Source organism: Ochlerotatus camptorhynchus, unplaced genomic scaffold (genome assembly GCF_037179485.1).
Source record: "Ochlerotatus camptorhynchus isolate MF236.1 unplaced genomic scaffold, CSIRO-AGI_Acam_v1.1 ptg000150l, whole genome shotgun sequence".
Classification (NCBI taxonomy): domain Eukaryota; kingdom Metazoa; phylum Arthropoda; class Insecta; order Diptera; family Culicidae; genus Ochlerotatus; species Ochlerotatus camptorhynchus.
In genome coordinates, this window is record NW_027040640.1 from 3,513,749 (window position 1) to 3,539,793 (window position 26,045).

Here is a 26,045-nt window from a genome sequence, read left to right on the forward strand (position 1 = left end):
TCATATCTTAACCGTTAAAACGACCAAAACGAGTAATCATTTTCAGCAACATCACAACATCAAATTTAGTTTTCAATTTAATCTCAGACTTTGCTCGGGTTTCCAGCACTCAGTATACTGCCGAATTTCCCGAACGGAGTGTGCGAATCATTTCCGAAACGATAATGTAAATATTTACAATGTAGGAGTATAGCGAGCACGCTCCACTCTGGACGTAATTTTAGCCGTCTGGTCATCATTAGGGTGTCGAGTGAGTGTACATGAAATTAGCACGCGAGCACACGCATGTCCGCCCCCACACGAAAATGATGTACAAGGTGTATCAAGTTTCTCACTCAACGTCAACACAGCTGCAGTCTGTCACACACAAAACCGCCGAATGGAGGTGAATAGAATAATTCGTTATGTTGCAAACGATTACTCGAATGAGTCGAAAGGTCCTACACTCAACCGGGAAAAGTAATATCATAGAGGTAACTCTAAGACCAGAAGGTCCCGAAGAAACGTGTTCAATTTTTTGGCTCAGCTCTGGTACTATCTTCGGTCCCAAGCTAATCAATTTACCCCTCGAAACATAGAAAAATCCACGAACGCCTTATTTTATCTGTCAAACTTTCATAGCGAATGAAATATCGACTAGAATGGGGTACGCTTATAGATGTACTTGTGACCAATAGGCTAGTCAAGTAGTGAGTCAATTTAAAATCGTTAGTTTCCACCGGTTGCGACACAAACAGTTTCAAACTATGGTCATCGAAAGGTTTTTTTTAAATAATTTTAAAATTTTTATGTTAGCTTAATTTTCGAACAAAGTTTGTTTCCCCAAATACTTTGCATCTAGAAAATCGTCTTGTGACGGTATTACACAAAAATATGCGTTCCAACTTGCACAGATTCAACGGTTGTAGTAAGTTGCAATTTTTTGATATTTTTATTCGGGTAGCGAACGCGTGGGACACCATTTCGACCCGCGCTCGTCGCCGAAGCAAGTGGTTTGGATTTCGGAAAAAAGTACCAAATCAAATCCGTCCACGTCCGTGTCCCAAAAGTCTCGTAGCGTAGCTGCAATCGTGCAACCAAAAATGCAAGTGAAATTTCATTCATGCACCCCCTTTTTGGTGGTGAGGTTATTTTTAGTGATGGCTTTTTGTGTTGCCGGCCGGCCGGTCAGTCGATGCTTGAACGATGAATCAGCCGACACGGCAACGGAATTCTTGGGCTAGATGTTCGAGATGTCCCGGGAAAAAATCATGGTAGGATTACAATAACATTATCGACGTAGGCCGTTTTGGAGAGATTTTAGGCCCCTGCCCCTGCATAGACAGTTGTCCATTAGATCTGATGTAAAATTTGAAATTTTTGCTCCGCAGTGCTCAAACGGTTCCAAATTGGGTCCTTATTAGCCTCCCAACATTTTAACCCATTTGGAAATTACTATGGAAATGCCAGTCTATTTGTGCATATACATTCAATTCACCAGATTGCTCTACTTAAAACATGATAGCTGGAGGAAAGTACAACCAACAATCAATACGAAACTAACGATTTGAAATTGGCTCACCACTTTAGTAGCCTATTGGTCCCAAGCAAACGATTAACGTACCCTATTCTAGTCGAAATTCTAGTACTACGCAATGTTTGTTTTGATACGTTATGAAAGTTTGACAGATAAAATGAGGGGTTATTGGTTTTTCCTATGTTTCGAGGGGTGAATCATTTAGCTTGGGACCGAAGAGAGTACCAGAGCTGTGCCAAAAAGTTGAGCACGTTTCTGCGGGACCTTCTAGTCTTAGAGTTACCTCTATGGTACAACTACAAATTGGCTGAAGACCACTTTCCGATTAAATATAAGGAATACAAGCTATTAGTCATCTAAGACGTTGGCATCTGATGATCATGTTCAATTAACTGGAACATTTTGGTTCATTACATGGTATTGCGGATTTTTTTAAGATCACTCTGGCTCGACATTTGGATAAATTGATCTGTAATATGTAACTGTAAATAAGGAAAATATAATGATTTCTCTTTCACATTATGTAATTATATAGACTAGTGAAATCGAAATCGAAAATTTCATAAATGTTGGTACACTGGAACTTTATTAAATAAATGCTATTACTTTAGCAAAAATCACCATCTTATCACTCCTCGGTGGGACTTTGTACGGGAGACCGCTGTCAGTTTGTTACAATGGATGGTCACACTGCACACTTATTTTGCGTCAACTTTTATCTCAGCGTACCTCACGTGTGCTGCAGCTGTGTCGGCAGTGCCAAGAGTGTCATCAGACTAAATTTTCGCGTCACCTTTCATATAGTCCAATCTACATTGATAGGTTCTCTTCATCGACTCTCTATTTCGTTTCGGTTCCAAAAACATGGTCAGCTGTTCTTATCGATCAATGTAGATTGGTCTATTTGAATAGTGACGCGAGAATTTTTTGTTTGTATAGTGGTATGTGTGGCAACCCGGTTAATTTGACAGATCACATTTTTTATTTTGAAGAAACAAAATAACTAGCAGTGGAATCCTATCCCAGATCCTAACTGTCGTGACTCTCGGTTTGCTGCTCCCAAATTCGCTCGGAAAAGGACTACACTGCACCTAATAAGCAACGGCCTCGGCCACTGAATCGAAGCTTCAAGCGAGAACTTTCTCCTGGGGAGACACTTACCATTTCCGACAGGACAATAACTTCTACTAGATTGGAGTATGATGGGGACTCGGATGAACCACAGGTGACGGTGGTAAGCCAGCGTTCTAGTAGGAGTTTCAACCGGAATCACAATTCCCTGGTGGAGGTGGGGTTTAATATGTCCACACGGTCAGACATTCCAACGATCGGACAAATGGAGAGAAGTATGATGTCTCTGGCGAAAAGCAGTGCCGACCAGAGAACACCTGTAAAAGCTGGGGCCGCTGTCGATGGTAGGAAAGCAAACAGCGGTGAAGATTCTACCTCCAAACATGGTTCGAGTGATCATCGAAGGCGAATTCATCGATGTCAGTTACGATGAGGAACGAATCATGGAACTGAATTTCCGGTTGGCTGACCAACGAAGTGGTGAAGCGTTACGGAATCAAACAAGGTAAACGATCACTTTCTATGAACACCGATCCCCTTACGATCTTCTGTGCGACTTGAATTCCATAATCAATTCGTACCTCATAGAGTTCGAAAAGCTGCGTTCGGATCAGTTCTACGATATTATTTCAAACATCGCGATGTTGAAATGCTTACTGAACTGCTCCAATCGCTGGGCACCATGGAAAACACCGGTCATTTTACTTTTCGCCGGTACTTCTTCTCCGCCAAGCCTATAAATTTCAAGCTCTGGGCTACCGGGGTCGTGTCCGAGAGCTAAACCTATCCTTCAACCATCCAACTACCGACTTTCAGGAGCTTTCGAGCCCAACAACTGACCAATCACTGTCATCTTTTCAATCAGCTTCCGGAACGATGTTCTGAAACACCAAAGCCTTCCGCACCAGATCCTTGAACAGTTCGATCGTCTTGTGTGGAGGGTCTCCGATCTCGAAGTCTTCCGGTAGCGACTCCAGCATCATCCGGAAGAATTCCAGTATCATCCCCAGATTACAGTTGTACGCGGCAACGGTCGTCGCCTTGATGACCTCGCTCATCCCGCAAGCATACCGCGTTGACTTTTAACCGGTTTTCAGCTAATGTTTTGAAAATATGAGCAATCCGTGGCAAAACTTTGCCGGATATTCACGGTTGAAGTTATGAATCGAAAAATTTGATTGTGTCAACCACAATGATTAACATTTTGCCACATGCACAGAGCATGCGCAGATATAGTAGAGTGTTGCCAGTAACATACAAATTTCTAACCATGGGTGCCAAAGAAAGTGCCCAGGTGTGCCCATATTTATTTCTGGCAGACTGTGCAGAGTGAGCAACCCCTTGGTTTAGTATCAAACAATGAAGTTATTATTATACTTAAAATTTTGAACAAAAAATCGAAGCTCTTTCAGACGATATACAAAAACCGACGCAGCAAATATGTAGTGCCTGAAATCGCAATAGTGTGCGAGATTTCCTCCCTAGAAATGGCAGTGCAAGTCAGCCATTCGGCCGATGATTTGTGGACGCTCGATCATTACCGTGTATATTATTTCTAGAAAGAATTAATTTTTGCCCACAACATTGTCTTAGGCGTCATTTCGATTAGAAGTGACGTTGTCGTGCTACGATCTATTGAAAAATGTCGAATGCGCCATTATGATAAAAGATTCAAAATGCCCGAAGTTTCCCCAAAGATTCCCCATTCAATTCAAGGTTCAAGGTTCTTCGAGAATTGCATCTCTGAATCCAAAGATTGTAGATGCCATTATATGCGTTGGCGCCCGGCTACGAAACGCTAAGATTCCAACAAGTAGAAAGCAGCCGTACATACTAGATCATCGTCATCCACTTACCATGCTCATCATGACCGAGTATCACGAGAATCTATTTCATGCTGGCCAGCAACTACTGGTCTCATCTGTTCGTGGGAAGTGGGAAGTACTGGCCTACAAACATCCGAAATCTAGCGAGACAAGTAATCCACGGCTGCGTACGCTGCTTTCGTACCAAACCGAAAGTTCAAGAGCAGCTACAGCAGGTCGACCTTCCATCGGAGAGGGTAACACCATGCACTCCCTTTCAACGTGTTGGGATCGACCTCTGTGGTCCATTTCTGGTCGCTTATCCTCAGTGCCGGGCTCGCCCTGTGAAATGTTTCATCGTCGTCTTCATTTGCCCAGTCACAAAAGCTGTGCACCTGCAGTTAGTGGCTGACCTAACAACACAAGCTTTTCTAGCTTCCCTCAGGCGATTTTCTTCTCGACGTGGAAAACCTGTTATCATTATGTGCGATAATGCCAAAAACTTTGTCGGAGCCAAACGAGAGCTAGAAGAACTACGCAAACTCTTCATCAGCCAGGATTTCCAAAATAGCGTGACCAGAGATGCAGCAAACGACAATATTGAATTTCGTTTCATTCCTGTGCGCTCGCACAACTTCGGAGGTTTGTGGGAGAGTGCTGTAAAATCGTTCAAAACGCTACTTAAGAGAACGATAGGATCACGAACCTTGCTGTACGACGAATTTCAGACTGTTCTCACACAGATTGAATCAGTTTTGAATTCTTGTCCGCTGACCCCACTCAGCAATGATCCGAGTGATTATAAAGCTCTTACACCGGGTCATTTCCTCATCCAACGTCCGCTGATAACAATTCCTGAACCCAGCCTCGATGGATTACCAGAAAATCGTTTATCGGCAGAAGGTTCAACATATGGTTCAATGCGTATGGAGGAAATGGTCGACACAATATCTGTCCAATCTACATAACCGTACAAAGTGGACCAAACGGCGAGATAATGTAAAGATTGGGACAATGGTAGTGCTGAAAGACGAAAATCCACCCTCGTTGAAATGGCAACTGGGAAGTGTCTCTGAAGTTCATGGTGAAATCGATGGAAACATTCAGGTAGTGATTGTTCGCACGAAGGATGGCAGCTACAAGCGAGCGATCTCCAAGATCTGCGTACTGCCAATATCTGATAATTTACCATCTTCATCAGGGGAGAACTAGGTCTCCTCCAACGGCGGAAGTCGAGAGTTATGTAATGTTTTGAATTTCAAAAAGGTAATCGGCTCATTTTTCATTCATAGCCACAATTTCGTTGGAGTTTCGACTCCACTCTGTTGAAACCGTGGATGTCACTATTTCGATTATGTCTCCAAAAGTCGAGGTAACCTGTTTTGTTCTGGTGGTGGTTCTATTTGCATGAAGGGTGCATGAAGCAGTCGGGCTGAACCTAGTTCAGCATGACCAATCATACATTCAGTGGCGTTAGTCGCCAGAGCAGTCCGGCGGACTGCTTGCTAAGAAACTCAGCTAAACACATTCCCACGTTTGGTAATTTGAGGTACACGTACGCAAAACAACGAAGGAGAAAGAAGAGCGCTATTCATCCTCCCGGGCTCTAAGCAATAGTCGTAGACGGGTATGGCCAACTCGTTCAACGGTCTTAGCTATGTAGCAGTCTAATCAAGGTCATCGTAGTTCGTCAGCAAGTTCCTACGGATTATCAACATCTGGTCAGGTGTATCGTCGTCGTCAATGGGGGTTCGCAGAGGTTAGAAGACCTCCGGCAAGTCTCTGTTTAGTTCAAAAATTCAGTTTAAAAAGCACCCGTTTATTTGTTTCATAGATCGATCAGCCACCATCGAGGACATCGGCGCAGTAGCTCAGAACATACCATTCAGCAACAAATTCAAACCAGCATACTTAAGCAAGTGAAATACAAACTCAGTTAGTCAAGAAGCAGCACAAATCAACACCACAGTAGCGAAGAAAGAATCCAGAATTGAAACTAAACACCGAACGACATCAGCAGAAATGTTTACAACCGTAAATGGGTCAAGGTCGAACAACGGTCATCGAAGTAACAGTAGCAGGCAATACATATATCAATATTATTGACAGCAGTGAACAGAAGATGTATGTCGGTCAACTTGGAGACCGACAGTGATAATTGTAAAAAGAAGAAAATACGTAGCAAAATAATATATAAGCAGTAGCTAGAGTAAGAGAGTGGGTAGTAGAAATCCCTCAGATTTCAAGGCTGCCGGAATGGTTACGCGAGGGTTAGTAGGGAGAGCAAACATGATCCACAAGTATATAGGTGTAGTTGTCTTTGTTCATCGCATTGCATTTGTATATCTGTTTCCATCAGTTGATAAAAGATTAGAGATATGGGCTATTGAGGGTCTCCAGCCAGCTGAATGCAGGTAGTATAATAAAATCAGTTAACATCATACCGCCAGGGAATAAACTCGTCCTGTCCGCAATAAATCAGTTTTTTGTGAACCTAAGTGTTTTATGTTATTTGGTATAGAGTGTCCGAAATCGATCCGGTCCCCGTGCGCGCGATAACAAATTATTTGGATCCGTAGAATTTCTTCGGCACTTTAAAAAAAAACTCTGAAAATCGTTACTTAAAAAAAATCCCTAAAAACGTACAGGGAAGCTCTTTTACAACCTCGCAACAGGTCGTCTCTCTCTGTTCTTTCGATAGTCATAGCAAGCGAGCACATGATTGATTGATTGCGTCCTAAAAGTTTGATCCATTTTCAATAATTTATTATTGATAAATTATTATAGTATTTATACTATACAAATCTTACATTAATCATGAATCAAAGGGTGTAAAAATAATTTAAATCCACCAATATATGGCCAAGTTATAAGCGTTCAAACCCTAACACTATTTCGTTACACATTTTCTTTTTTTTTTCCTTTGATTTGTTTTCTGTCGATCTTGTTTTCCGTACTGTGTACCAATGCTACCGACGCCAGGGTGGCAGCCCCCACACCTATCGGCCCAGACATGAACCGTATTGGGTCATGTAAGCTGTAGTTCGCAGCACGAGGTCCAAGATGCAGGAAACTCCTCGACCGAAGAACTCGTTCGGGTGCGTAGATTTCGAATTCAGCCAAGATTCCTGGAGAGTCGATATCACCAATAAGAACTTTCGCTGCGAACACGGCTTGACTAATCGTGCGCCTATGTTCTAGTGTTTCAAGACCCAGGAGTTGACAACGATCTTCGTACGGCGGAAGGTTCACAGGGTCATTCCAAAGAAGGTGACGAAAGGCATACCGAACAAATTTCCTTTGAACAGATTCAATCCTCGCTAACCAAACTGCTACCGAGCTGAATTCCAAGATCGATCGCACTAGAGAGCAGTATAGAGCTTTTAGACAGGCAGGATTGCAAAACTCGTCAGCGATCTTGAAAATGAACCCGAGTTGCCTGTTAGCTTTCGCAACGATGCCCGAGTAATGAAGCTTGAATGTTAAGGCGCAGTCCAGCGTGATTCCTAGGTCACGAACATTGTCCACACGTTGCAGAAGTTGGTAATTTATCGTATAGTTGAATGCCACTGGTTTCAGCTTGCGATTAAATGGGATAATATTACATTTTTGTACATTCAACGTGAGATAGTTTCTTGAGCACCACTCTTCGAAAGTATCGATTAGGTGCTGAAGCCGCAAGCAATCGGCGAAGCTACGAACAATCACATAGATCTTCACATCATCCGCGTAGAACGATCGGCAACCAGTTGGGAGGATCAGTCCGGCCTCATTCACAAAAATCGAGAATAGCAATGGTCCCAAGTTGCTACCTTGAGGAACACCGGAGCTGTTTGTAAAATAGTCCGATTGCTCTGATCCGATTCTAACACAAAGTTCCCGATTGGTCAGATAGGACTTGAACCAACGAGTTAAACCCGAGGATACACCGAGTTTTTCAAGTTTAGCTAGCAGTATGGAGTGGTCAATCCGGTCGAATGCAGCCTTGAGATCTGTATATACAACGTCCACCTGCGCTCCAGCTTCCATACTCCGAAGACATAAAGAAATGAACGGAGCTAGATTTGTTGAAACTGATCTCTTGGGATAAAAACCGTTTGGTCAGGAGAAATGTAATTTCTGCAGCTAGAGAATAATGCGTCGTTGATGATGATTTCGAAAACTTTAGAGCAGACACTGAGTGATGTGATCCCTCGGTAATTTTCGACGTTTGTCTTGTCTCCTTTCTTGTAGATCGGGAACATGAATGACGATTTCCAACGCGTAGGGAACTCCCCCTGCTGTAATGAAATATTGAACAGCTTCGAAAGCGGTGTTGTAAGCTCTGAACAGCATCGCTTCAGGATGCTTGAGGGGATCCCGTCAGGGCCAGCAGCATTAGAAAATTTCAGCTTCTTGATGGCGGATTCGACCAGGTCTACTGTAACCGAGGTAATCGAAAAATTGAAAGCATCACTGCGAGTGTCCCTCACCGCTTCAGCAACTTGGGACAACGAAGCCGTAGTGTCATTGAAAATGCTTTTGAAATGTTCTGCCAGAAGATTACATTTCTCAAGGGAATTGCTGGCGATTCTATCACCCAGATGAATTTCGACTGGTAGCCCCTCCTCGTTTCGTTTGGTATTCACGAATGACTAGAACTGCTTTGGATTAAGCCGTAATTTAGCCTGCACACGCCTTGTGTAGCTCTTGTCAAGAATGCGGTTATATGTGCGATATTCGTTGCTCACTGTTGAAAATAATCGTTTGGTGAATTGGTTACGAGTACGACAGTATTTCAGGCTTCGATCTCAGACGTTTCAAATTCCGTAGTCGAGCATTGGACCATTCGGGTTTGGGAGAGGGTCTCCTCAATGGAACAGAATCAGTTATTGCCCGGCCAACGACCTCAGCGAAGTAGATGAGCACGTGTCAAGGAACTGCCAATCTGCCTGGGCAAGCGAGTGACTCAGCGCGACGAAATCTGCTCTACGAAAGTCGAGCTCATGTACTTCAACAGGGGGGGGGGTTATCGTAGCGAACAGGAACGGATAGGTTGATGGAAATTGGTGTCGATGTCAATCAAAGGCTCTGGGCCTTCTAGGATAGAACATTCCAGTCCTGCAGCTTCGTTCGCCAGAACGAGATCAAGCAGCCGAGAGTTGCTATTCAGTATCGAGTTGATTTGCGTTAAGCCATGCAGGTTGAAACAATCAAGGAGAGCACAGCGGGATGCGGGCATGTTCGATAAATTATAAGATTTTTAAGGCATTAAATAACAGACTTTAGTAAAGTCACTTTACCAACCTTATTCAGCCTTCTAGTTTTATTTAGAAAAAAAAAATCTTCATATCTTATATATTTTTATGGGACTGCAACAAGGTGCTGACTAATTGGATTTACATATTTACATTGTTATTATAAGTCTAAAAATTACCTTTTCATTTCAGGATTCGAACCGGCAGTCGCTGATTCACAGGCATCAATCATACCTACTGAACCACTTAAGCATATGTGTGGCAAAAGGTGTGATCATTAACTTGAAACACGTCAAATTTAAGTTGAATAACAGCAACCGGAAGAGTATTATGCAGCAATGCAGAATTGTAAACAACAACTCGTGACAGTAAAACATTCCTTTCATTTTCAAGTGTAGTTAACACAATGTGGACACAAGTGCGCAATTTATTTCAATGGTCATGTGGAAGCTGTTTTAGTACCATAATTGAGTTATTTTTTGGAATTCTGTCTGTAAATTCTGTGCAATATAGCAGTCAAAATACAAAAATACAAATGTTAATACTCCCGCCGTCGTCGCAGCCCAAGTAGCATTGAAAGTTTTAAAGAGGTTTTAAAGCATTCTACAAGTCTAAATCATGGTCTACAGAACCATAATAAAACCTAAATTGTTACTTGGGAGCCCACTTCTACCTGGAGCTATTCCTAAAAAGCTCCTCTACCTTGTCTCTACTGCTTCCGCTCCTTGGGATTATAAAGGTGGACAGTGAATTTAGAAGAAATAAAAGGCCAGAAATGCAACGAGTGACACTGACTACACTTAACAAATCAGCAGGCTATCAAAATATTTGTAGTGCATTGCTGATTTGTGGAGTAGTGTTAAGCTGAAATAAGGCTTGTTCAATCTTTAGATCAGGTAGCTTATTGAGGTTGAATTATGGAGATACAATTAGCTTCATGCACTACTAATCAACTATATATTCAGCCTGCTGTTAATCAGCTTTCTACACCTTAAATCAAACAATTATCAGCTTCTGCTATTACTGTTCAGCTTGAATTGTTACTTGTGACCGAATGACATGAATATTTTTCAGCTCAGATTGGTTAGCCCATAACGTATAGCTGAAATTTATATAAAGATCTGAGAGGAGCTTTACCTCAAGTTACAGATTTACAATATTTGCTCTAACAGTCTCAAATTTGATATCAGCGAGCATGCAATAAAATGTATTCGTCTTTGATGATTGTTGGTATATGGTAAAATCACAGACAAACAGACATAAATCTCGCAAGTTGTTTATCGAACAAGCATTTAACGGTCAATTTAAAAGTATCGTAGTTGGTAGTACCGCCACCTGTGGCGCGTATTGTCAATTCCCTTGCGTTTGACGTTTACACACTACAGCCATCTGTTCAGCGTACTACCCACTACAGTGTACTCAACAGATGGCGGTAATGTTTTAGCGACGATATTTTACAGTGAGAATATTCAATGTGTTATGTATGTTTGTCTGTGGTAAAATAGTCAAACACTTTCACAGCCGCTCGTCGCAAGTCGGTCCCGTTTGCGTTTTTGTCAAAACTGCGTTTTTCAATGGTAACGGTAGCTAATCATAATATTGGATAAACTTGACATCTTTTGTTCTGGAAATGTTTGTAAAAGCAACCCAAGTAACAATCTAAATGCTTGGAAGATTTATTCTTATTTTATCATTGTTTTATCATAGCATCCCTTCCAGCCTGTGGTTGTATTACGGTTTTGTGTGCTTGTCGTAAAATCAGGCCGTCAAGTCGTCTATAAAACTGTTTTATGACTACTAAATTAAAACTCAGACTTCATAGTTTTAACGGTAGCTGTAAGGTGGTTCTGCATCACTACTTATAACTGAAGAATAAAACCAAAACAAAACATACAATTATGTTTTATGGTACACTTTTTATGACCGATATAAAACTTGAAGCAGTCTTAGACCTTCATTAAAGCTTCATTACAACTATCATCTTTATCAGAGGCCTAAGATTCACAGATAAGAAATATACTGCTACAACAAAAAATACTCTGAAATTTTTTGTCTTTATATCAGATATATGAAATGAAAACCCCTTCAGTGCTTTTGAACACGATGAAGATGAGACGATCGACAATATGAAATTCCTGGAGGAACTACAGTTATACGATCCCTACATAAGGCACAGTGCGGTGAAGGAGCTCTTAAAAATATTGAACAAGCGGCTTTCCGATACACTTCCGAAAGATCCACGAACCCTTCTTAAAGCAATGCCGACAGTTTCACTAAATCCGTTTGGAGATGGCCAGTATTGACATCACGGCTTTAAACCTTGTATTGAAAAAGCTTTTAGTGGATCCAATAAGCATTTCTTACATCTTGATTACAAGCGAAAATAGGAGGATCGCTTGGAATGTTGAGTTTTTGACAGGTGGTTTTTGTTTTGTTATGATTCGCTGTACCGAATATAACCAGCAAGCTAGTTATATAGCTTAAATATAACTTAACGCTCTCAATTTGCACTACGAAATGCTAAGATACAACCATTAGGTTTATGTTATGCTATAGAATTCCAATCTAGGAGAATATGTTATATTGAGGTATTTTTAAGGAGTAGCAAGTTATAACGAAAAAAAATGTCGCCGTATGAACAAATTTCACACAGTATGAATAATTACGCTTTAATTGATAGGCAATAAAACACTTTCATACATCTATGTATAATTAAATAATATGTGACTGGTTATTGCTCAACAGTAGTAACAGTTTTGTACTAAATAGATAATCTTTGAATGACTCTTTAATGCATGGTGCTAATGCAGACAAATTAAAAATATCCCTATATTTTATTATTCATATGGCGCACTAAATTTATGCTCCTATTTGGTATAATAATCACCATAAATATTGCACGGCATACTGTGAAGCATATACAGATTGGTTTAAAATTACAATAAAGTCGTCTTATTTTCAATGTACAATAATATCAGCCATTATTACCAACTGACAAGGATCATGATTTCACATCAAACATCGAAAGAACAAAACCACAATAAAATATTTCTCAATATTAACTATCATCCAAAAACCCCAACTTAAAACCTTCAAAGTTGTCAAAATGTTTTGCGTATCATGTTTTATCAACTTCTTCAGGAGCGATTTATGCGGTTGTAATATAGTTTTATGGTAGTCATTAGAAGGCTGTTAAAACTTTCTGACCTGGAGGAGGTTTTATGTTTTCATTTTTAACAATCACGTCTAGAGTGTGATAAAACTGACATAAATCCTATGCTCCTAAAGTAGTTCGCATATCAAGTTTTAATGACTGCATTAAAACTGGGCCAATTGGCCATGACATGGCTGTATTGCGGTTCTCAGGAGATTGTTAAAGCAATGTGGTCGTCAGTGAAGGTTTTATAATTTGGTTATATCAACTGCTATAAAACTTAAATAAAACAAAAATTGTTGCTTGGGAAGTAAATGGGTTGTTCCATCACATCAGAAGCAATGAAACGAAATTTTTCTCGGCTTGCTGACTGCCACAATCAGCAGTTCAGCTGTTGTGTCCAATTTTTATCGTGCACATGGTATAGGAAAATAAGACAGAAGTTGCTTCGAACCTGAGATTGAGATAAGATCCCGCAGTCCGAAACACACACAAAAATGAGCTCGTTAAATGCTGTCCATAATCCATTCGAAATTCCAATGAAAAAAACATTCAATGATAAACGACAGCCCATTTAATCATTTCCTTCCTGCCATGAAGTTGAACCAGCATTTCACCCATTCAAAATAACAATCAAGTAATTAGTCTTTTTCACTCTTCCAGTTGACGATCGCTGTTGGTCTACCGATCTCGCATGATCCATCTAAATACATCACGCGTTAGACGAACGCAAGATTCAGCATACGATCTCTTAGGAACGTTCGACTATGTCTCAGCCAGAAACAAACGACGCGTCGCCTATCAATTACGTCAACGACATTCTTCCGTTCGTTGGGTTGTCCAACGACGCTTTCGTCAGTCGTCACAATCACAATCACAACGCACGCCCCGCCGTTCTTCGCCATATTTCAATAACCGGCAAGAGTATTAAGGTTCAATTTGCTTTGATGCGTTTTCGGAAAAATTCAAAAGCAGTTCTTTTTCGATGCACCATTTCAGATTGCAAAAAGCTCGCGTCATTTTGTGTTAAATAGAATGAAATTTGAAATGATATGCCGAAAAAAAAACGGCGTTTGAATTTTTCCAAAATAGGTACATCAAAGTAAATTGAACCTTAAGGGTTTGAAACCACGCAGCTAGTGCCTCAGCGTTGCGGCATAACTTTTATTTATTTATTTATGTTTATGTTTGGTTCTACTTTTTTTTTCATTTTTGCTCACGAGGCAGCTCACGTCAGCGGATACTGGTACTGTACCCTCCCTCCCTGTTGCCTACTGTATTATTGTCGTTTGACTTCAATTAAAATGTTTTCTTTAGTATTCATTATCAACACCATCGCAGCGTCGTCATCGTCGTCATCGTCGTCATCCACCGACGTGCGCAATGAGCAACGGAAGTTGGTATTAGTCAAGGTGTGCAAAATGCCGTTCGCAAAACCGATAAATCCGATTAGTTGCGTTTTTATGGTTGGTTGGTTGGTTGTTTGGATGACTGGTGATTCCCAGGCTCAGTCGGAATCTTGCTATCAATCTTATCGAACACAGTTCAGTCGAAAGTGTTGGGATATTTTTTCCGAGAATTGTTTGCTTGAAATTCGCTGGAAGTGGCGATTATATGATATGCTTAAAGCAAACAATAACAACTTAGAATTGAAATGTGGTCGCACGTAAACAAGCCTGTTTTCCGGGGGAATTACCGCTGAATCAATGGGACAAATGGGTAGAAAGGTGTGGTTTTGGACTTTTGAATTTGTCATTGTATTTACACTTTTTTGTCGTCAGCTTCAACGGGTAACGGGACAGTATTCATTATTGAAGTCTACATTACTAGGAAGTCCATATTCCAAAGAAAACTGAGGAAATTACGTAAGAACAGCTTTCGGAGAAACATCTAAGTTTGTTTCTGGAACTTTCCTTATGAAGTCGTCTGAACTAAAATCTGTTTAGCCAATTGGAAAGCCTTGGTTATATTAATACATTGGTTATTACTTTCCTCAGATATGTACTACCCAACAAACAATTCTAGCTGCAGACCAGCATATACAGGCACAAATTAGGTGCATAAGGAAATTGTTGACTGTATTAGCTAGTCTGCAGAAAAAATTGTTAGTTGGGTAGTGCTTTCTGGACATTTTTTCATGAAATACCACATGGACCTCTAACTCATGAAGAGTGGTCCAGTACAATCTCAAATTGAATAAAGCGTTCGATACATTTTATAGGATGCAAAAAAGACAGAAACTGCCAAAAACGGGAAGGCAGTGCATTTTTCTAAATTAACAAATTGTAAGCGCCAGGGAATCAGTTCAATTCATGATTAATAGTAATGTGTGAAGGAACCAGCAACCATCTCGATATCAATCTACAAACAATGCTTCCTTAATCGCTTAAAGTTTGCAGCAAATTTGCTCGATTAACTTCATGATATCAGAAGAGGTCCTTTGCATGGCGAATTTCTCACCCTTAGAAGCAGTGTTGAAAATATTCACCAAAACTCCCTATGACTCGTGAACTTTTCCCTTGTTGAACTTCGTGAAATATCGTAAACTTTTTCAACCAACGCTAGGGGCAAAAATTTACACAGTTCTCCTACATATTGCATATGAAACACTTGTCTTTAATCCCTTTATAATTTTCTCCCTTGAGTACAATTTGAGACCCAGCTGCACAAGAAAATTATTCCGGATAATACGCTTAACAAAACGCTAATTCACGGCCAGATTCCTAGGGTGGGACATCGTAAAAACAACGCTTTCACCTCCAAAATTCAGTAGCTTAATTTCATCGCAATTGCAGTACTAAGGAGATAATTTTCCAAGCTTCCAATGAAGAACAAGAATACTGGATAACGCCACTCTATGCTGTCGAGGCAATGTTAGCATACGTTTCTTGAATCATTATTCAATCTTTTTTTTTAACTCGTTATTTGTTCCAAATTCAAAATAAATTACATTTCATTTTAACCTAGGTGCTCCAGTTACTACAGCAACTTACCAGCCTTAATTGTTATGATATATAGCTAAGTGTTTTTACATTGTTCCTGTCTTGGCAATTCAGTATTTTAAACAGGTTTTTTTAAACCTACATGTCAGTATAACAATTGATATCTTAAAACTAAAAACTAAAACTAAATTTTATCTAAGTATAAAGTGAATTAATCGTTGCAATTGAGGATTGCAACGATTTTTGCCTGAAATTATTATTTATTTTGTTGGACATTTGTTCTAAAGTCTCAACATTCGAAATTCTATGTACCTCAGTAGCACTGTACCAGGGAGGCAACAAGCCGATGGTGTGACCCAAACTGAAGTTATGGGAACTCTCAAATTGCTTAGCAAGTTTCTGAGCTTTTTCCAAATTTGCGATCAAAATTTTACCACCAACTAGCGCTGGAATTGGCCTTTGAAGTTTTTTCAAATTTTTTGTGAGTTTCTAAAAGGGTTTGGAACTCGGGTCTAATTTAGAAACATTATTTTCAAAGTTTTGTTCCTCAGGGCAGAGAATCGCTTTTTAATTTGTTTTTGCAAATCCCGCCAGATAACTTTCATGGCAGGATCGCGTGTTCTTTGATATTGTCTCCTACGGACATTTTTAAGACGGATCAAGAGCTGAAGATCGTCGTCTATTATAATTGAATCGAATTTAACCTCGCATTTTGGTACTGAGGCAGCTCTTGCTTCAACTATAGAAGTAGTCAGAGATTCAAGAGCATAAGTTTGTTTGCAAAGGAATGTTTGGATCGAAGTTATATTCCATAAATGTTCGATACTGCTCCCAATCAGCTCTATGGTAATTGAAAGTAGAGCTGTTGGGATTACAAATTATTTCTTGGGATATTTCAAAAGTTACTGGAAGGTGATTAGAACCGAAGTCAGCATGGGTAACCAATTGGCTACAAAGTTGACATGAATCAGTTAAGACCAAATCAATAGTGGAGGGATTGCTTGCAGAAGAAAAGCATGTTGGGCTGTTTGGATATTGAATAGTGTAATAACCTGCAGAACAATCATCAAACAGAATATTACCATTGGAATTGCTTTGAGCATTATTCCATGAGCGGTGTTTTGCATTAAAATCACCAATAATGAAGAATTTAGACCTATGACGGGTAAGTTTCTGGAGGTCACCCTTGAGAAAATTCTTTTGCTGGCCTACGCATTGGAATGGCAAATAGGCAGCTATAAACGTAAGTTGTCCAAATTTTGTTTCAACAGAAACTCCCAAAGTTTCAAAAACTTTGGTTTCAAATGAAGAAAGAATTTTATGTTTGATTCGTCTATGAATAATGATGGCAACGCCACCACAGGGTCCATCAAGACGATAATTTCTATAAATCAAATAATTTGCGTCCTTCTTAACCTTATGGTCAGGTTTAAGGAACGTTTCAGTTATAACGGCAATATACAGGGTGATTCAGAATAACTGTCACCGATTTCACAAATATGCAATTCTGAATGGGTAAAATGGGTATATGTTCAAGTATTTTTGTTTTAAAGTGTGAACAAATATCAGCTTGTATTGATAATAGGATTTGAAATTTCATTCGTTTTTGATTTCAAGCAGCCATGGACGTGAAAATGAAGCATGTCATAAATCTGTATAATTTTGTGTGTTATCTTTTAGAAACTGAAATCTCTTCGAAAAAATTACATCGTTAAAGAAGTAAAAAGCGACCATGCGTGGAAAATCTGTTCAATATCAGAGCTTAGACCCATCGCCAGGACTCCAAAAGTGCTGGAACTAAAACGTGTGCGTGCCAGCTGTGGTTCATTTTCGAGACAAATGTGGCTGGTAATTAAAAGTAAAGGGAGAGAGATTTGAATTAAAGTATGCTTACTTGAAGGTTATATATGTAGTATATCTGGAATATACTGATATCTAAAAATCATGCAAGCGTTCAATCGCTATGAACATTTTTAAAATTGACAGTTATTCCAAATCACCCTGTACACGTTATGAACTCTCAAAAAGTTAAATAGCTCGTCTTCATTATCTTTAAGAGATCGAGCATTCCAATTTAAAATATTTAATGCTTTAAAATCCATTACTAAATTTTAAAGTCATGACAATATTATTTGCAAATTTTACCCCAGTTTGAATAGCATCAAACATGGAGTTAGATTTAAGCATATCAGAAATCATGTCAATTAATGATTTCTGTAAAAATTCCTGTAATGCTTCCTAAGTCAAAATTTCCGCTAGAATTACGTTGGTTAGTATTTTGATTTCTACCCGGTGCAATAGCAGCATAGGTAGCTCCATTACCTCGCTGAACATTGTTAGCAGCGAGGGGAGTAGGTACAGATGAAAAAATTGAAGCAGGGGTGATATTTGTACCTACGGGTACGAATGTAGAATTTGTTCCTCGCTGACCGTTGTTAACAGCAGAGGAATTTGTACCTGTTCGGTTAGAACTTACTTAGAACGAGATTGTAGGATCGCTCGAGACTTACATGCCCAAAAATTGGATTTGTGGTTTTCACCACAATTTGAACATTTAAATTTCTTAGGATCTTCCTTCACATGACAGTCGTCCTTTGCGTGAGAGGAATCATCACAATTCATGCATTTAGCTGGCATGTAGCAATTTTTAGTTCCGTGGCCCAATCCCTGGCACTTACGGCACTGAGTGAGGTTTTGGAAATTTCCTCCAGTCTTCCTGAAGTGTTCCCACTTCACTCGGACATGGAGCATAAGGCCAGCTTTTTCTAAGGCCTTAAGGTTGTTTAGTTCACTAGACTTGAAGTGAACTAAATAAAAATCATTAGAAATCCCGTTGCGCGAATCGCCAGGACGGGATTTCATTTTCATTTTGATTACTTGGAGTGGCACAACTCCAAGTAATTTTGCCAGTTCATCTTTGATCTGATCCAGGGATTCACCACTGGGCAGTCCTTTCATGACAACCTTGAACACACGTTCAGTTTTGGTGTCGTAAGTAAAAAAATTGTGCTTCTTCTCAGTAAGATACTTGAGAAGACGTTTAAATCCGTCCAAGGTTTCAGCCAATACACGGCATTCACCCCGACGTCCAATTTGTAGTGAAAACTTAACTTTCACGAAATTCAAAAGTTCCATGCGAAGAGCATGGAAATCGGAAGTGGTTATCACAATAGGGGGAATCTTTTCCTTCTTGGCATTAAGCCGGGAAAGTTTACTAGATTTTTTCTTGGATGATGGATCATTCACATCATCCGTGAGCAAATCAAATTGATTACTCAAATGAATTTCATCAGAAGGGGGGTGAAGAGTTTGCCCCTTTCTTTTGCGTTTAGGCGCCATGGCGGCAGTAAATTTTTATCCAAATCGACTTCCAAGCAGATTATATAAGAATCTGAAGGATCGAAGAGGAATTTTCCAAATCGATATCCAAGAAGGATTACCTCGGGTAGGGTTCAAACAAGGATTGAAGAGGAATAAGAGTTGAACAAGGTAGAAATTTTTTTACAGGTTGAGCACTGAAAAGTGCTGTTTAAATTTTTTGTAGCTTTAGGTAGTAGTAACACTTCCTTCAGCAAAAAACAAATAGATCCGCACAGCAAGATGCGGACTGATTATTCAATCTTAAAAGTGCTATTCCAAGGCCATTATCGCAAATACTCATTTAGTTTATTTTCTGAGCTAGTCAGGCTGTTAAGAACACAATAACTACAAGTGATCTTCTTCTCTTAACTCTTTACCAGTCTTGAGCGCTTTTTAGCAATCAGTCGTGACACCTATTGAGAGACGCACATACCCATTTGGAGGATATATTTTGCAACAATTAACAACGTCTAGTGTGTACGGATATAGATTTTTTTTATTAACCTCAGGATCGCAGTTTAACTCAGAAATGTGTCAACACCCAGTAGGAGCTGAATTTATATTAGACGCAAAATCATTAAAATACCCTTTTATTTTAGTAATTCTTGCTCAACTTGCAAAAATGCCACATCAAGCATTGAGCAACCACAAACTCGCAACTCTATTTAAAATTTTAAACCATCCTCAAACTACACCGAGTAATTAAGTTGTTTGAACTAGCAAAGTTTGTCATACTTCTGTGATTAAGAAATACTTCCTTACATTTCATTTAATTTCCCTGATATTCCCTGATATTCCCTGATTTTCCAGGTAGTCGCCCCCCTGTTTATGTGATATTCAAATAAAAATAATCAATTTTGTTATTCGAAAAATATTATGTGCATTCCTAATAGAAACTATGTGAAAACTTTTTTCAGTGTTAGTTTTGTATCTCTTCTAAAGATCGAACGGCTTTCAAAGTCATCTTTTTACGCAGCTTGAATGGTTTGTTAATATTCGCAATGATGAACGCCTCAGTTCAAATCAAAATAACCCTAATAAGTGGTACAGGGTGGGCTGGGTGACTCATCAACATTTCCGCTTCAATCCAAATGTGAAACCAAACAACAAAGTCACAGACATTTATGGATGATGCTTCGCACGTCAACCTTTATCAAAAAAATCAGCCAGCAGTAGTGTCATCATCCACCTGGACAGCCGTGTTCACATTGCCCAATGAGCCAGTGTCGGTGTCAGTGCCCGGGACATTTCCATCGCGATTAGCTCGTGTGACGGCATGCACCATAAAGTAATTCGTGTATATGTGCAGTAGGGTGGGTCAAGTTTGTACGGGGGATCACAACCACCTGTTCTCTACTGCTCTTTCGACGTGTATTGAAGTCCCCAGCAACGGTGTCAAGTTTGAACGAATTCGGTTATGATATGGATTTGCGGGAGAATTTTAATTTGTGTATAGGAATTGCCAAAAATTAAAATACTGCTTAAATTCCGGAAATAGATTGGGATACTACGCAGAAAAACTTTGTCGAAGACAGCAAATCGATTAGACATCTGAGAAAAAAGTTATTATTTTATTAATTAGGACCTGTTGATCCGCGCATACCTACTGGCGTAAATATTAGCTTGTAGGTATGTGTGCAACACTTGGTCTAAAGTGAAAGATTAGTTACATTTTGTACAAAGGTCAAATCGATTTGCATTTTTTTCCCTTGATTTGTTTTCCTGTCGATCTTGATTTCCGTGCTGAGCACCAATGTTACCGACACCTGGACCCTACCTATCGACACATCAACTCATGAACCGGGCACCAATGGCTTTACTTCCCTTCCGAAGGAATGCGCGATAGAGATGTTATGCCTCAGAACAACCCGGCGGCGCCGACTGGGATTGAACCCAGGACTGCTGGGGTGAGAGGTAATCATGCTTACCACTAAACCACCGGCGACGCTATCGATTTGTAGTCTTCGAAAAAGTTCTTTTGTATAATTGTATTCTCAATCTAAGTCCGAGATTTAGTGAAATTTGGAAAGCAAATGAATAGGATCGTTCCGTTTCCCATACATTACCCCATACTAAATTTAAACTTCTCCCCCAAATAGTTAAAATTTTGCACAATTGTTGTAGACCTGAGTACGCATTGAAAGGCCAGTGGGAACATAGGGTTGTAAAGTTGACCCACCCTAATATGCAGTGTAGGAACTTGTAGGTACATTAGGGTTGGTCAACTTAACAACACCCTGTCGACCATTGCTGGGCAAACTATGCAACATAACTTTGTCGATGACCGCAAATCGGTTCGAATTCTCTGCATAAAGTTATTAACCCTCCAATTTAGCATAGTTGCTGAGGACTTCAATACATACAAACCGAAAGAGGTTCTGATGTTCCCCTCAGACGGTTGAGATCCGCCATACAAACGTGACCCACCCTAATGTGCAGTGTACATCCTCGGGGAAATCGTGCACCCCCGGACCAACCCACATCGACAAGGTGCTATCATAACAACAAATTCAGTACAATGTTTATTTTCTTCGATGGAAAAGTACACAAACGCACGACATCAGCAAATGGTCTCATATTTTAAGTATAAACATGAGCAGTCGGTTACGAAGCATAACAAAAAACCTTATGAGTAGGTAAATAATAACACAGAACTGGAATTGGGGTATTTTTTGTGTTGACAATGATTTTCTGAGCGGGTGGAAGAATCATTAAAATTTTAGTTTTGTAAACACAAATCAGCTGTGAAGTAACCAAAAGCGAATTAGAAAATCTAAAATCCATGGCCCTATTTCCCTTACAGTTAGGAACGTATGCAAACGATGAATATTTATTTACTGATAGTCGGTACTTACCAAAGTCAGCAGAACAGATGGATTGAGTTCACCTAGTTTGACGTCAATCTACAAGAAATAAAAAAATATCGCTTATAAGTATAAAAGAAGGTAAGAGAATACAACAGTGAAATTATAAAATTCATGATTTCTGCATTTAACATTGTAAAGATGATTTCTATCTTCGTAAATACGGTCCTTATTGCAATTTGAGGGGTATTTAGATGTTCGTTGTTTGTATACCCGATTTACATGATTTGGATTTTCCAAATCATTAAACCCGTTTATCTACTTAAATACGACCTTAACCGTGATTTGAAGGGCGTGTAGTAGCGGTAAGCTCCATATAGGATAATATGCGATTTAACACAGATTTTCAAAAATATGGATTAAATTTGGAAACCCCATTCGATCAGCACCAATAATGGATTAAATTTGGAAAGCACGCAGCCATTCTCTCTCGTGTAATAGAGAGTGTCTATGTGTGCGTGAATCCAGCCTCGCTGGCAAAAGAGAAGGGCATATGTAGGTTTGTTCACAAAACAGCATGCATGTCCATTTCACATGTGGCTCTTGTTTTTCAGATTATTTTAATTAATAAAATCTCTCTGATTCCATGAAGATCCGTGACCTCGGACCTTCTCGGAAGTTCCGTAAACTTCATTTAATTTATCAAAGTTTCAATAAGGTGTCCTAAAATTAATAAATTAATAAATTAATAAATTAATAAATTAATAAAATCATAAATTAATAAATTCATAAATTAATTAATTAATAAATTAATAAATTAATAAATTAATAAATTAATAAATTAACAAATTAATATATTAACAAATTAATAAATTAATAAATAAATAAATTAATAAATTAATAAATTAATACATTAATAAATTAATAAATTAATAAATTAATAAATTAATAAATTAATACATTGATAAATTGATAAATTAATAAATTAATAAATAAATAAATTTATAAATTAATAAATTAATAAATTTATAAATTTATAAATTTATGAATTAATAAATTAATAAATTCATAAATTTATAAATTTATATATTAATGAATTAATAAATTAATAAATTAATAAATTAATCAATTAATAAATTAATATATTAATAAATTAATAAATTAATAAATTAATAACTTACTTAAACAATAAATTAATAAATTAATAAATAAATAAATTAATAAACTAATAATTTAATAAATTAATAAATTAATAAATTAATAAATTAATAAATTAATAAATTAATAAATTAATAAATTAATAAATTAATAAATTAATAAATTAATAAATTAATAAATTAATAAATTAATAAATTAATAAATTAATAAATTAATAAATTAATAAATTAATAAATTAATAAATTAATGAATTAATAAATTAATAAATTAATAAATTAATAAATTAATAAATTAATAAATTAATAAATTAATAAATTAATAAATTAATAAATTAATGAATTAATAAATTAATAAATTAATAAATTAATAAAGTAATAAATTAATAAATTAATAAATCAATAAATTAATAAATTAATAAATTAATCAATTAATAAATAAATCAATTAATAAATGAATAAATTAAAGAATAAAAAATTAATTAATTAATTAATAAATAAATTAATAAATTAATAAATTAAACAATTAATAAATTTATAAATTAATAAATAAATAAATTAATAAATTCAACAATTAATAAATTTATAAATTAATAAATTAAAAATTAATAAATTAATTAATTAATAAATTAATAAATTAATAAATTAATAAATTATTATATTAATAAATTAATAAATTAACCAATAAATAAATTCACATATTTATTATTTAATAAATTAATCACTTAATAAATTAATAAATAAATAAATTATAAATTAATAAATTAATAAATTAATAAATTAATAAATTAATAAATTAATAAATTAATAAATTAATAAATTAATAAATTAATAAATTAATAAATTAATAAATTAATAAATTAATAAATTAATAAATTAATAAATTAATAAATTAATCAATTAATAAATTAATAAATTAATAAATTAATCAATTAATAAATTAATAAATTAATAAATTAATAAATTAATAAATTAATAAATTAATAAATTAATAAATTAATAATAAAATTAATAAATTAATAAACTAATAAATTTATATATTAATAAATTATTTAATTAATAAATTAATAAATTAATAAATTAATGAATTAATAAATTAAACAATTTATAGATTAATAAATTAATAATTTAAAAAATTGATAAATTAATAAATTAATAAATTCATAAATTAATAAATTAATAATTTAATTAATTAAAAAATTGATAAATTAATCAATTTATAAATTAATAAATTATTAAATTAATAAATTAATAAATTAAAAATTTAATAAATATATAAATTAATAAATTAATAAAAAAAAAAATAATAAATTAATGAATCAATAAATTAATATTAATGCATTAATAAATAAATAAATTAATATATTAATAAATTAAAAAATATAAATAAATAAATTTATAAATTAATAAATTAATTAATAAATAAAAAAATAAATTAATAAATTCAAAATTAATGAATTAATAAATAAATAAATTAATAAATTAAAAAAATAATAAATTATTTAATTAATGAATCACTAATTCAATAAATTGATAAACTAATAAATTAATTACACAATAAATTAATAAATTAACAAATTAATAGATTAATAAATTAATAAATTCATAAATTAATAAATTCATAAATTAATAAATTCATAAATAAATAAATTAATAAATTAAAAAAAACGCCGGCTCCCACACCTGAACCCTACCTATCGACCCATCCACTCATGAACTGGGGAAAGCGTGATCAGAGATTTTATGCCTCAGAAAATCCCGGCGGCGCCGTCCGGGATTGAAACCAGGCCTTTTGGGGTGAAAGGCAATCACGCTTACCACTACACCACACTGAGTTTGTAGCATTATTCCAGAAGAAAGAAATACTGGGCCCTTCTTTTGAGCTGAAACATCCAGAAGCTGCGCAAAACGATCCATCGTTTTTTCAACAACAAAAAATAATCAGTAAATAAAACGATCAGGATAGTTTAAATGATGACTTAACGGATAAATTGGCAGATGTTGGCGGTACACGGTCCATGAAAACAACTCTAAATTGAGTAGGATAGGATTCACTTTATCTAGGATTTCAACTTTTTTTTGTGAGCATTTTGCCGGCTCTCAACTTAAAACAGACAGATTCAATATTATTCGTTTTAGACAATTTTTTTTTCTATTACATGTTACATTCTGTTTTCCACCTCAAGTTTGAATAAAATTGTTATTCAATTTAAAACAGGTAATTTTTTACAATTCATTTTAATCAACTGTGAGTTGTTTTCGATAGCCTTGTTGATATTGAGCTGCTAAGCGCTCAATTTACAATGTACTTGTCACCTTTATGGCGGTGAGCTCCAACTCGGATTAACTTTAAATACTGTCCCTGTTTGGATGATCTACAAAATGTTTGCTTAGAGCCATGTTGATTAACTCTGATGTCAACATCAAAACAGTGTCACAGAGTCGCTAGAGTCGGGGAAAAGCGTGTCTTGGGCAGTGCTGTTAATTTTCATATCATTCGATTGAATATGAACCACACACTTAGAAATTATTATTTTTAAACGAGACGTAATTCAGCTTTGACGTAAATCATGGAACGTAAACAAACATGGCATGTAAAATTAAGTGTCCTGAAACTGAAACATAGGCAACTCGACGAAAAGTGCGTTTGATTGAATTGATTTTCCCGTCCTTTTCAACTGATTCTTATGTCAAAAGGGCCGCTTGCATGTGTCGGTCTCAGGGTACTGAAATTTACATGTCTTTTTCGTAGTGTGCAATACAACCATTCAATCAATTCTGTGAAAACGTATTCTATCATGACCATAATTTGAAGAGCTCCTTTCTCATTCGAAGCTCGATTGAGTCACTCACTTTCATTTGATATACGACAATGTCGTGTTATTGTTGGGTCAATTTTGGTTTTATGTCGGGTTAATGTCGAGTCAACATCGGGTGGACCATATTGTTAATTTATCATATTTGTCTAAATCATGATTTGGGTTTTCCAAATCTTTAAACCC

At 36.7% G+C, this 26,045-nt stretch overlaps 1 protein-coding gene across 3 annotated transcripts in view; it reads right to left on the minus strand.

Moving 5' to 3' along the window:
- Dip-C (dipeptidase C) overlaps window positions 1-26,045 on the minus strand; it is a 557,142-nt gene that overhangs the window by 494,469 nt on the left and 36,628 nt on the right. For all 3 annotated transcript variants that reach the window (XM_065221940.1, XM_065221939.1, XM_065221938.1), the window contains exon 3: window positions 21,941-21,988. In XM_065221940.1, the coding sequence (XP_065078012.1) occupies window positions 21,941-21,988 (48 nt within the window). The remainder of the gene's footprint in view (window positions 1-21,940; window positions 21,989-26,045) is intronic.